The sequence below is a fragment of the Cuculus canorus genome, chromosome 20 (genome assembly GCF_017976375.1).
Source record: "Cuculus canorus isolate bCucCan1 chromosome 20, bCucCan1.pri, whole genome shotgun sequence".
Classification (NCBI taxonomy): Eukaryota; Metazoa; Chordata; class Aves; order Cuculiformes; family Cuculidae; genus Cuculus; species Cuculus canorus.
In genome coordinates this window covers 2,639,387-2,652,849 of record NC_071420.1, presented here as the reverse complement: position 1 = coordinate 2,652,849, position 13,463 = coordinate 2,639,387, and the positions used below count along the sequence as shown (strand labels likewise).

Genomic DNA, 13,463 nt, shown 5'->3' with positions numbered 1-13,463 from the left:
TCAAGGGAGTTCTCATCTTCAAAAGAAACATTCTTTCTATACAAGCTGCAAAAAGAGTTATTTAATGACATCATAAAATAATACAGAGAGGCACAAATTTTCCAAAATGTGGAGAGAGAGAGGGAAAAGAAAACGATGTTTGCCAAAAACACCCCAGCTCTTCCAGACTCCCGCCTCTCCTGAGCCTGTGAGCTGCCAACGATACCAAATTGAATGGTGGGGCTTTTGGCCTGACTGAAGTTTAGCTTGTTTAAATTTTGGCAAATTTTCATATTACTCACATATTCAGCAAGCTGACACAAATATTTGTTCTATTTAGAGTGAAGTCCAAGCTCAGTGCTGGCATAAGCGCCTTTGGACTCGGTGGAACTAAACTTGCTCGTGCCAATATTAAATTTGGACATCTACTTTAAAGAAAAACAGAATTTAAAAGCCTCCTAGCCTTTTAGTACCAATTAGAATGCATCAATGGAAAAAAAAGACCTCGTGTATCTTAGTTTTCCTCGCTTGCTAATTTTTTGCCTTAATCTGATTTTAAATGACCTGTGTTTTTCTGCACTTGGATTGCCATTCCCAGCTACCGCGCCACAAGCCATCTAGCCAGAGCTAGAGCTGAAAAAGCCTCCATGCATGTGACATTCGCCACATTCTTGGGAACTAAAAGCTGTTTAAGCTGCAGTAAATCAAGCCCTGACACAGTAAGTATACCTGATCGATTTTAACGCTGTGCAGGTTGTTGGGATTTTTTCTTTTTCTAGTGATGTCCGCAGTTTAGCGTTTCTGATTTGAAAAACAAACAGACCATTGGCTTCCTGCCTCCAGAATGGGCGCGTCCCAAATCCTCAAGGATCCTTCGATGCTGCTGTGTTCTCTGTTTTCTGCTGAGCCGCGTGCTGCCAGGCAGGCGTCACTGGGAGTGATGCTTGACGGGGAGTTGCACGCTCAGCAGCTGCCAAACCCACCTAGACGGGAAAGGCAGAAGAAATGAAGTGGAACTCGTGTGCCTCATCCTGCCAGAGCAGCGCCACCACCTTCCTCTTGAGACTGGGTACTAAACCAGGTTAGAATTTTGCGATGGATGTGTGATCAGCTCCAATGTGTTTTGTAAGCTGATGGTTATTTAATGCTGTCTACATGCTTTTGTCAGTTGATTTCAGCCATTTAGGAATGGGCAGCCTGGTCTAAGTGGCTGAGCTGGATTCCTCTCCGAGTGGAAAAAGATCATCGCTAGAGAATGATTCATCCCATTTTAATCTAAATGTCTGATCGCTCTCTGTTGACTATAAAAGGAGCGCTGATGACCCAATGAACAAATATCCAAATTTTGCATGTTTGTGTGCTAACTCAGCCTTTTACACTCAGGTCCTGGACTCCGAAATATCATGGACTATTTTTATAACTAAAAGCTTGTTATTTGCCCCAGGGTTTCATAGGGCACCTGCTTGGCTCCGGTGGCAGTTTTGAGACTGAGCCTCAGCTGTGACCTTTACAGGCTGACAGCAGAGCCTGCTGTGTGCTTGCAAGTTAAAAAGGGTTAATTACCAGTTTGAGTCTCCTCCACATCTCCTGCACTAACTGAAAGCTGCTGGAAGGAGTCTCATAGCCGTTGGTTTTTAAACTGCCTTAAGTCAATTCATATTCATTGATGAGCAGAAGGTGTATGAAAAATCATTAAAAATAGAAGCGTTGGTGGTTCATTAATAATGACATTGTTAGTCTGTTGATGATATTTGCAAAAGGTCCGGTGTCACTTGTCATTTGGACTGGGGGCTGCTGACATTTTTAGGTTATAGTGGCAGCATTGGTCTCATTTAGTGTTGATTCAACGTTGCTGTGAGAAATGAACTGAGCATTGGGGGTTGGAATTAGATGGTCTTCAAGATCTCTTCCAACCTAAACTATTCTAAAAGATTCTATAATTCATTTCAAACTATGGGTAGAGACACCCTCAGACCTCTCCTCCCCACCTCCAGCCTTTAATTCTTCACTGTCATCGTTGGAGCTGATGTGCACAACAGTTTAAGAGCATCATTTCGGTGCTCTTATCAGGCCAGTGGCTGCTTTGAACTTGGCCTGGTACTGCTCCATGTGTTCGGATCAATTTGTGTGTCCATCAAAAAGAAGGAACCACAAGATATCACAAACAAACTAAAACTCCTTAATCTCGCTGTGGGCAGCTGCAGTTTGACAGTGGGGCTGTGAGAGGGTTAAATAAAGAGTCAAGTGTGCATCTTGGAAAGCGTGAGATTATTATAATCAGACAATAGGAGACAGAGGAGAGATGAGCCATCCAGTAATTCACCACGGAACATTTTTATACTACTTATTGAAATGCACCCAGAGACAGCTTATAGTAGTAAAATTACTTTATGTTCTGATATGTGAAATAAATGTCCATGCTGTGTAACAAACATTTAAAAATTCCATACCAGCTGTATCTAATGTAGTTTCTAATAAAGATTTATCTGTAGTATATATGGTATTTTTATCTAACCGGTTCTCAGTTTTTACATCAAAAGTGTGTAACTAAAAAAAAACACTTAAATAGATGTCTTTCAAAAAAAAAAAAACCTTGCAACATTCATTTTTATTAAGTATTTCATTTGTAAAAAGCAAAGCTGAGTTGGACACGTGGCCTGCATTTGTGATATATATATATTTTTATATATATATAAAATATATATGTATATAAATAGCTATTCAGCATGCAAAATTGTAGTGATTTCCAAAATCTGATTACAAAACCCACACCGGTCACACGCATGGTCCGCTGAACGAGTGTATGAGATTGTCCTGGTTGAAACGGGACCTCCGCTTTAGGGTTGTCTCACTGCAAGCAGCCGTCCTCATCCATCAGCCTCTCTTCATGGATTCCTCAAACCGCAGAGGCACCTTCTGACTTCCCAATTTGTATTTCAGGTTTCTGCCTTTGCCCGTTTGGGAAGCGAGGAGAGGGGGAAACCCCCGCTGTGCATGACTAAGGTTTAAATATTGCACTCTTTAGTGGAACCAAACTCCCCGCATCACCTCTGTGCTGCTGGCATCACCTGGAGCTCAGCAGGGTGGATGCTGCAGACCAGAGGAGGACGCATCCTTGCTCTGGAGCTTTTTAGGTGAGGGCAGTGGGAGTTTTGTTCCAGAAAGAGCACAGCTTGCTTTCCCACAGCCATTCCACGCTGTCGCCGTCACCGAGTGATCCCTCCTTACCTTGTAGGGATGCTCTGCTACGCAAAGCCAGCGCTGAAGAAGTCAGTTCAAGGTACTTCCACAGTAAACAATAGTAGCAATGTATACACTGGTTACAGATTTTTACCTGTTCTACAAATATTTGTACACTGTAAAGCCTGGCAGGTAACGGGAACTCATCCCACCCCACAATGAAGAAAATATTCCTCTATGCCTCCTTTATGCTGAAAACAATTCTTTTTGAGTTAGCCGCAAAAGAAAAAAAAAAACATAGCACAAAAGGCGCGTTTCAGCTGAATATGAAAGAAATCAAGGACCAACAAATATAGAAATCGTTTCTGGAAAGTATTAGCAACTTTTAAGCTCAGACTTCATAAATATATTGCAATAAGCGAGTGTGATTCAATCAATGGATGGGAGCATGAAGACACTGGGTCTGTTCCTAACGCTGCAATTAATTTGCTGTTTGGCCTCAGGCATAACGCTTCACTTCTTAGTTTCCCACAGCCACGAACGATGGTGTTGGTGGGGGGAAGAGACATTTGTGCACCAGTGCCTTCTCCTCTCTGCGCCATGGCACGAACCCTGCGCTGTGCTGGGGAGCTACTGGAGCAGCGCCACAGCTCCCCGTCCCCACCGCCGAGCCTCCCCGCCGGCCCCTGCGCTCCTACGGCTCCATCACTTCCAGAGGAAGAAGGAATTCCTACGGATAGAAATCGCTAAAGAAGTGCTGCTACAGCAGTCCTTGAACTACACAACTGAACAGATAGTGTTTTCCTTTGAGTTTTGCAATGCTGTACCTTCACGGACCAAGTGCCATAAAAGTGAAGCTCATGTTTTTCCCAAATTGCCAAAAATTTGCTCACGGATGTTTAATATTACAGGCAAAACAAAATGACTAGCCACCTCACTTGTTAGTCATGAAGATGCTTCCTACTGCATCAGTAACGAAGACGCAAGAATTAATTTATTCAGGAGTCAGTAAGAGCAAGCCAGTCGTGAATCCAGCCCACCGAGGCCGGAGATGTAATTCTCTGCGTGTTTGAAGATACAAACTCTTCACCCACACAAATCCCTCTGGAAATGCACATTGGTCTCACTGAAGTGCAAGCTCCCCACAGGTATCGACACTGACTGAACACTGTCCTGGAGCAGTACCGTTGGCTGTGGCATCGCGTGGCTCTCAGAGTCACCCGTCAGTCCAGTTCTCCACAGTCCCCATCCCTGAATGATACTGCAGCGATGACTCCCTCGACAAGGAAAAGCCTTGTGAGTACAGGAATTCGTTCGCTGCGTTTAGATGCGGAGAGGGGGGTTTTCTCTCGCACACAGACGGGTGCACCCTTTCCCGTGGGAAAGATGAAGTAGGAACGCGCTCCCGAACCTGAGACTGGGACAGCTGGTTGTAGACACTGAAGTGGCTGCTACCCGGCGGCTGCGAGCCTTGACCCGTGATGGACGGGAGCCGCGGCATCATGGTGGTGGCAGTAAAATGAGCAGGGAAAGGCTGGTAAGGGACAGTTTCCATTGTCTGAACACTGTAGCTGGTGTAAGGTGCGACGGAAGTCCACATATTGCAGCTCAAGGGGGGAGGTGGAGGTGGCAAATCGTCAACCGTTGAGACACCAGCAATTTCAGCCCCAGAACCAGAGTACATGCACGCTTCTCTCGGCGTCACCTCGCTGCAGTAGGAAGGGCTTAGCATCTGCTGATCGTATGGAGGTGGGGAACGGAAATAGTGATCGTCTCCTACAGAAGAGGAGGCTTCCAGGTAGGAGCGTTTGCAGGGCAGGTCCAGGTGCCGAGCACTTTCTACAAACGAGAAAATAACTTGTTCAGGAGCAGCTTCCAGAGCACCAGCGTTTGACAGCAGTCTGCTAAGAGCCCGGGGTGGTTTTATGGAGTCCCCTCAGAAGCCGAGCATGCACTCTGTGATTATTTCACTAAACAATTGGGGCTCTTTTTCAGATTAATCCAGTTAAACCACTTTAGTTTGGAAAGACAATGTACAACATCAAATGGACATTGTGTTGCAAATGTCAGGCTAATCCCCCCAGCCTCAAAGTGTTCTGGTGACATTTATCAGGTTAAGTGAGAGACTTGGGCTACTATTCTCACATCAGCGATTACTTCTCCTTCATCCAGAGAACAGAGGTCCCTGACACTCTTGTAGTGTTACTCCTGACAAATTCAAGAAGTCTCTTAAAGAGGCTTATCGCAGCCTGCCTTCCTGTCATTACAAAAATGACTCTACATTTCCCAGATATTCCTGTCAGAAGCTGCAGAAATATTTCCAGATAAAGCAGCCCTTTCCCAGTCATCAGTCCTTCCCCTCAGCTTTACACTGAGAAGCTGTACCCCCTCTCCTACAGAACACGATGACGGTGGCAGTGTTCAGCAGCAGCTGGTTGTTAGTTGGTGGGAATATTCTCTAAATGAATTAGTGAATTAAACATCTGCTCAAAGTGCACATTTGCCTCCCTCATTACTGGGGCTGTTAGATTCTTCATCTGCCCATTATCAGAGGATTCTCACAGCTTAAATAAATTAGTGGTCAATGAGACACACAAATAGAAGGACTTTTCTGTGCAAGAGTTTTCTGTTTAACTTAAAACATGCCATGATCTCCTCTTGCTGAACTAAAAGGAAGAGAATGTAGTTACAGGATGCTTAAACTTGAGAACTAGTGGATAAGAAGAAAGGGATGCTTTACACACAGCTACCACATTCCCACTAATCTACCGGCATCAAGAGAAATGGCAATAGCTTCATCCTGGAAAAGTGCTGAATGTGTGTAACTCCATTAATGCGAGATCTCAGGACACCTCAGGATAGGTAAGGCCTCCTGCAAACAATTGTTAATTCAGCTGATTCTAGCAATGGATAATTTCCCAGCATATCTTCATGCCATTTAAATTATGCATTCTGGTTATTTTTTTGCCTCTGACACGGAGTCTGAATTTTCCTTCTATGGGACAAACCCACCAATAACTGCCCCAACCCCTCCTCGACCCTCCAGAACACTCTGATCACATCAGTATTTTTGAAGATCAAAGCCTAAGAGGCCAATCCAAAATTAACTGGAATTAGCAATGTCTTTCAGTGCTCATACTCTTAGGTTTATTTGCAGTAACATTTTTCTAGTTGTAAACTCTAGTTACCTCTTCTTTTTAGGCAGTGATAGAAGAGCCCTGAATCTCTCTGTGCTGTGAAGGTGTTGAGTGGCAGATCTTGAGTATCCGAAGCTGCAAACTGCATGTGAGCACCGTTCTCATACTGATAATGCTGAAGGGTCTGGTGATTCCCATGAAGTGGGTTAACATCTGGCTTTGTTGAAAGCTGGCCGTGACTGGACACCAACCTCTGCCTCATGATGCTCTTGGAAATTACTGGATATTCTTTGCTAAAAGAAGTTAAAAAAAAATATATTACCAGTTAGACAGCTGTCAGCATGAACAGAGAGATGAAATATTAGTTTGGCTTCCCTGGAGTATTTCCATCCAGTGACTTCAACACCCTTTGCCAAATGCAATGAACTCATCACTGTGCTGGGTGTGGGCAAGAATTACAACACGCAGTGTGCGTCACTGAACTACAGGAAGAGCTTTTCAGGGGTATAATTGGCATTAAAAGCCCTAATGCCCTCAAGCACAAGAAAATGCGATGCCCCCATGGCATTAGGCACCTTTTAGCTTCTCTGAAGAGGTGCAGCACAGCAGCAGCAGGATGAGGATTAAAGCCCAGCTGTGAGGCTGTGTTTCTGCACAGGACATGGGTCCGAAGGGTCGCGTCAGACACTGTGTGCCCTCAGGCACTGCCCGGGCTCCGTGCACACACGCAGCAGCTCCCCAATCCCAACGAGCATGAGGCCACCCTGCTGCCGTCCCTCCTCGCACCACTCTATACCTTTGCAGTCGTGCCACACGCAGGTCACTGTCGTCGCTTCCCCTGAATCCCTTGGCAAAGGGGTTGTTTTCAATTTTCAGCTGAGTTATCTTTAAAAGAATGAAACCAAGGATAAAGCGTGAGCAAATGGATCAGCATCGACGATGCTGCAGCTGTTCTGCAGGTGCCCTGTCCTGAGAAAAGAGCTGGCCAGTATCGGTGATGGAGAAGGAAGGTGGTGACGTGAATTTAAACAGCGCCGAGGGTTCAAGCTTCTCCTCTCTGCTCCCACAACCCACAGTGGCTCTGGGGTAGCTCCCAGTCAACTGGTGGACCGTGAGAAGTGTAGGGTGCTTCCTTAGCCCCCCGCCTGACACCGGATTTGTACCTCTTTAATTTCGTTATTTACTGACCATGATTTTCCTCTGACATGAGCAGAACCAGGGCTTCAGTCCCCACCTTCCTCTGGCTTGAGGGAGCTTAGATAAACACCGATCCCTTCCTCACTGAGCTCTACTCAGGGGTAGCCTCCACCGTCAGCTTTCCATTTCTGTGAGCCCCACAGTCAGCTGTCATCAAGACTCTCATTTTTTTTTGTTTAGAAAGACAATTATTCACCAGGACACTTCTTACTAGCACGGTATTTCTGAGCTAAAATAATTCAGCAGTTTGTTTTTCTCTACAAGGAGCCCTGAACAGGGTTTTAATTGTTAATGCCTCGGAGAGTAAGTAAAATCCTTTGGCTATTTATCCGAGACTGTGATTTGCTCAAGACCACAGTGGGGTCATGGTGAAACCTTTGCCTCCTGCTCCTGTGCTGTGGATCACTCTGTTCACCCCGGCTGCGCCCCTTCGGGCTGGAGAGCAGGAAAAATGTTTCACAGAAAGGGTCATTGGGCTCTGGCAGAGGAGGGGATGGAGTCCCCATCCCTGGAGGGGTTTAAAAGACGGGCAGACGAAGTGCTTGGGGACATGGTTTAGGGGCAGATAGGAATGGTTGGACCATTGATCCAAGAGGTCTTTTCCAACCTGGTGATTCTAAGATTTGCCCCCCAATCTGCAGCTCTCAGGGCAAGAGCAGGGCAGCGCCGGGGCAGCTCCTCAAAGGATCTTCTCAGGAGACCGACCTGTCCGGGGCATTTTCCCTAAACCCCTCAAGTCCACTCTGTGCCGCCACAGCTGCCGGTTTCCTCCCTGCAGTGTTTGTGTGGCAATGACAGTGGAAGTATTAAGTTTATGAAGCACTTAGGGAACTTTAAGGATGAAAGGCACTATTGACATGCGAGACATTTTAAGTAGGTATTAAATAAGCTCTTTTGAGTCTTTTTGGTTAACCATGTTTGGGCAACTGGTCATTTTACACCGACAGCTACACCTTTTCAAACAGGATTCACTTCAGTGTCCAAATAGGGACTGCTTTTTTTTTTTCCTTCCCCTCCTGTTTTACCATAACACACATCCATGTTTCTGCTCTGAGTCTTTTAACTGGCTCACTAATTGCAAAACTTTGCAAGGACTCTATGCTTCAAGTATCAAAGGGCATACAGGCATCCCGCCTGGGAGGAAAAGGTCTGGTTGGGTTATTGGGGAGGAAGAATTTCACACATATTCCTGCCCTGCAGTTTTTTTCTCTGAATATGTAGAAAAGGAGCTGATAAAGTAACACATGACAGCTGTTACGTTCAGGGTGACAGGAGAGCTCCAGTGATGCCACTCCTCTCTGCCCCTTTATTTATGAACCCCAATGTACTTTATAAACTCCAACCCATTCTCACCCAACCCTGCAGTCAGACCTCACCATCAGGAAAACTGCAGGGGAGAAGGAGCTCGTGCAAAGACAGGTGAATCGGCAGCAGGATTGAAAACGGAGCCTTCCCGTGCCCTCTCCTCTCCCTGCCCCGGTGACAGTGCTCCTGCTGTCACGGGGAGGTGACCATTAGTGGTCTCAGTGCTGTCTAAAATCCTCAGACGGGATCGCTGCCCATCACTGCCACTACCAACCCGCTCAAAGAACCAGAGAAGCCGAACCCTACAACACACGCGTCTGCGACACACAACCCCCCCACCCAAAGCAGAGAACCAAGCCCTTTGTCCTTTATAACCCCCTCAAAACAGACCCAAGCCCCCTAAGCCCCCTCCTGCCTTCATCTGCTAACCACAGAGCGGGCTCTTAGCTGGGTTTTATGGTTACATTCCTCATATGTCTCACTAAATACACATACTATAATTACTTTTCACCATAGATTTATGAGCAAGCTTTACTAGTCATTATTAGATTTGCTTGCTGTTTTGAATGACATCTTAGCATTTATGAGCACGCCGATTCATTAGCGTCTGGACCCGTATACTTTGCCAAGATATTGTTACCCGACGCCGTTCGTGCTGCTCCTCGGCTGCATCCTCTGCCTTGTCGCTCCTGCTTAACGCTCGCAGAGCTGGGATGAAAACTTGTCTTTTCAAGCTGGCATTTTCTGCTGCACAATAGCAGCACAATAGGCTCTCTCCCTCCCTCCGAGCAAACCGATCGTGCTCTTCAAGGCTCAGCACCGCAGCAACACTGCGCTGCGGTTTGGAAGCTCATTTCACAGCTGTCGGCAGCAGAGGGCTGCGAGTTGCAAAAGCCCCGCAAAGAGAAATGAGCCAGAAAAGCAGCCTACCTTGTGATTCTGGTAGGAGGTCACCGATATAAAGGATGTCTCTGGGAAAACATGGGTGCAGAAGGCTGTGTTCTTGGACCCAAAAGCGTTGTTCTCATCTGCCTTCACAATATGCAGTCGCGGCTGGTATTTGTGCATTGAATTAAGAATGATCTGAAAAACAATTGATGCTGAAGTGAGAAATGCAATTTTTGTTTAAAAAAAGCGACAGACTTTACTGGCAGGGCACAAAAGCCCACGAGCGCTCAGCTTTAGCTTTGCTTTTAAATTGGAGGGGAAAAAAATAACATTATATAAACACGCACGAACCAAGACAGAAAAGGTATCTGCTGCTCTGGCAAGGCGAACCCAACTTCAGGCTTTCCCAGTAAACCCTCATTTTCTTACTGCTATTGGATAGAGTCTGTCTGGGTGGGGAAAAAGTCATAAATTTCTTTCCCAGCTCATGCTGAAGCTGTACAATATATATAATTCATCAACAGACTGGTCCATAAAGATTCCTAATAAATACTTTACTGAGCTGAAAAATACACAGTTTAGCAGAGGCAAGAGAAAAAAAAGTTAAAAAATCACAGAAACCACAGGGAAAGGGGAAAAAAGCAAGCTCCTTTTCTTTTATCTGCTGGTAAAAGAAAACTACAAAAGAGGAGATTTATTTTTTTCCCTCCTGTTTGTGCAGTGGCTCTGTGTGGGTGGCTGGATCCGACCTCTCACGGCCTCCCTGCGGCTTCTGCCTCCTTCTTGAGTCGCTGCGAGGGAGGCAGGAGCTGGCCAAGAGCTTTGGTTTTACAGCAGAGGTAGGAGAGGTAAGGAAATGCTGAGTTCCAGCAGGGGTTGCCAGCCCAGACCTGCGCAGGGCTCCTCCGACGGGGCGCTGGGGCCAAGCTGGGCTCTCCGAGCACGGACCAGACAGCCCAGCCCCGGCTACGGCCGCGCCACCACCCAGCCTGCCCCGCAGCATCGTTCTGCCACAAAGAAAAGATCTGCCTGGATGCTACAAAAGAAAATGGCTTTAAGAAATGGAATTTCTTTTAAGAACTTGAATGGGTTTAAGAAAAGTCTTGATCCCTTTTACTGGGCAGAGAAGATATACTGGTTTTCTTGACGTGACTCTTTTCAATCTATTCTTCCTCCTCCCAAACTACTGGAGTCTCTCCTCCCAGTGCCCAATTGGTCCTAGAGGCGAGGATCTGGCACCCCTCCCCTGCCAGGGGTGCGGAAAGAGCCTGCGAGGACACATCCTTCCCTGAGTAGGAACGGCTGCGATGGGTGGTGTCTTCAGCTGGTGGTGGTTAGAGGGTACAACGGTGGTGGATGGATGGATGGATGGATGGATGAATGGATGGATGGACGGACACAATGCAGCAGAGCAGCGTTAATTACTCTAATTGTGGATTTAGCCAATTTCAAACAAGAATTGCTAAGAAACAGAAGACATTTAGTGCACGCCCATGCCGAGCGCTGCTCTACAGGAGGTAGCGTAGGGTGCTTGTGCTCTTTAAACCCCTTCGTCTGACTGCACGGAACTCTGCCCACAGTAGCATTATATACCACTTAAATGCAATTTTTATTGTTGACATTTTCCAGACAACCCTCTCTGCTCCCCAAGAGAGAGAATGAGGAATTTTTGGCATTTTATCAGCTTTGCATCAAGTCTCTTAACCACTTTGCGGCTGTTGATGTGCAGGGTGTAGATCTGAGAGGGTCGGCTCAGGTTTGGAGCCTTTTCTCTCTGCTTTTATGTATCAGACACTCATAAAACAAAGCCAAGATGAATAACGTCAGAGGGTCAAGACTTTCATAAGAACGGGCATTTTAATTTTCAATAAGAGCTGAGCAAAGCTGATAAATAATGATTGTCTGGAGCAGAAGGCAGAGTGTGCTAAGTTTTCCTCATCTCCCGTTCCTGCCTGCCCAGGTCTAGCAAGGACAGTTACTCGTCCCCAGAGTCAGAGCAAGTCAACAGCAGGACCAAGAAAACAACCTTAAACCGAGATTTCCAAAGGGAAAATAGAGGGCCCAAGTTTCGATACACTCTGGATGAACAGTCTGTATTGCTCCTCCAAAGTAGTATCCACCAGGCTATAATGAACCCCTTAAAAATCCTTTTCTTTTGTTTTATAACCTCTTTAAACACAAAACATCCAAACAATTTCCAAAAAGAACATGCCATTACTTTTTGGAGCCTGATGCAATCATTCAGAAAAGGATTTTTGATGGATGCTCAAGGTTACGGTTGTGGCTGCAAACCTGTCTAGAGGTTCACTGTAGCCTGCTTGATGTCTGTGGGACATTTGATGGTTGAAGGGGACTTAAATGGCTTCATTTAGCCCAATGCATTGACAAGACCGGCCGTTTCCATCTCTTGCACCAATCTATTTGCCCACATGTCTCAATGTAAGCACCTATTGGAAAGTGCTGAATTTCTTTTGGACCATGAAACGAGACCCCCCTCGAGATGCACCAGATCAAAGCGTAACAGCCATCACCACGTGAAAAACACGATCAATAGACACGGGAACCACAGAGCGCTGAGGTTAACTTCATTGAGTTACGGATTGAAACAACTTCCAGCAAAGTAAACCCCCCCTAAAAATACACCATTCTCTACGGTGAAGAGAAAAAATAACAACAGCTACTTGGCAGAGCGGTCAGTGTGTCAGATAAGGAATGAAAATGGGATGTTGTGGTACTGTTTGGGATGCCTCCCTGTGCTCCCCACCAGCTGCACGGGTGATTTCTCACATCTTTTTTGGGGGGCAGCTCTCTGCGTACTGGCAAGCAACATTTGACAGGCTTGAACACAAGAAGTTGTTTATAGAGGCTGTGTCTGCTCACACATCCTCCTCACTTGCACTTGGTTTAAGCGTTGTGCATTCAAAAATCCTGCAAATCATTCAAAAGAGCCTCCCAACCCTCAGCTGCAGAACAGCGTCCCTGTGCAAAGAGAAATGCCAACAATTCAGGCTAAATAGTTTTCAAGGCTGCTGTGGAAAACTGGTCCCTGGCTAAAAATACACAAAACAAAAAGTAAATTCCACTCTGATGACGAACAGCAGTGGAAAGATTAACTTGAAGAATTGTCTCAAAAATGAGAAGTATTTTAATTGATGGGACAGAACGCTGCGGGTCGGTGCCGGGCAGGCAGGACAGCGGCTGATGGAGGAGATCAGCCTCCACGGGGGTATTAAAACAATAACTTTACATTTTCCTGTGCTTAACTTTTTCATTGCACAAGCACAAGGAGATTAAGTCCATGTCAGACACTGCCACACACATTTTTAAGTTCTTTTCAGACTAAAATGTAGGTAGTTTGAATAGATTAGCAGCTAATAAAGAAACGGTGTTTGCCTTGACTTGCCATTGATAATAGTTACTGGTGTGTTGGTTGGAGAGGAACTTTAACACAGGACAAGGATGCAAAGTTAGTACGGAAAACTGGAAAACAGCGTGCCTTGAGCAGTGCTGAAGGACACCAGTTTAGTAACAAAGCCTCTTTCTGTGACTTCACATTATGTCTCTTTACTTATAAAAGAAACAGCTCGGCTTACATCAGATGAGGGCATATTTAGGTGTAGAGTAAATATTTTTTCTGTACTTAAACAAACAAAGAAAGAAAAGGTAAATCAAGCAGATATCCCAACCAGCATCCTCGAATCAGATGGACAACCCCAAATTAGGAAGTTGATTATGGTTTGACATCCCAACACAGGGGATGCCATCTCTTGCTGCCAC

General features: G+C 45.8%; 1 protein-coding gene across 7 annotated transcripts in view; it reads right to left on the bottom strand.

Moving 5' to 3' along the window:
• Positions 1-151: 151 nt before the first annotated feature.
• TBX4 (T-box transcription factor 4) overlaps positions 152-13,463 on the bottom strand; it is a 50,293-nt gene continuing 36,981 nt past the window's right edge. For 4 of the 7 annotated variants that reach the window (XM_054085166.1, XM_054085167.1, XM_054085169.1 and 1 more), the window contains 4 exons: positions 9,729-9,881; positions 7,093-7,181; positions 6,348-6,589; positions 153-4,998 (listed from right to left, as the gene is read on the bottom strand). In XM_054085166.1, coding sequence (XP_053941141.1) covers positions 4,376-4,998; positions 6,348-6,589; positions 7,093-7,181; positions 9,729-9,881 — 1,107 coding nt within the window. In that variant the 3' untranslated portion in view covers positions 153-4,375. Of the gene's footprint in view, positions 4,999-6,347; positions 6,590-7,092; positions 7,182-9,728; positions 9,882-13,463 lie in introns of all 7 variants that reach the window. The other 3 variants (XM_054085164.1, XM_054085168.1, XM_054085171.1) reach the window with 1 other exon arrangement.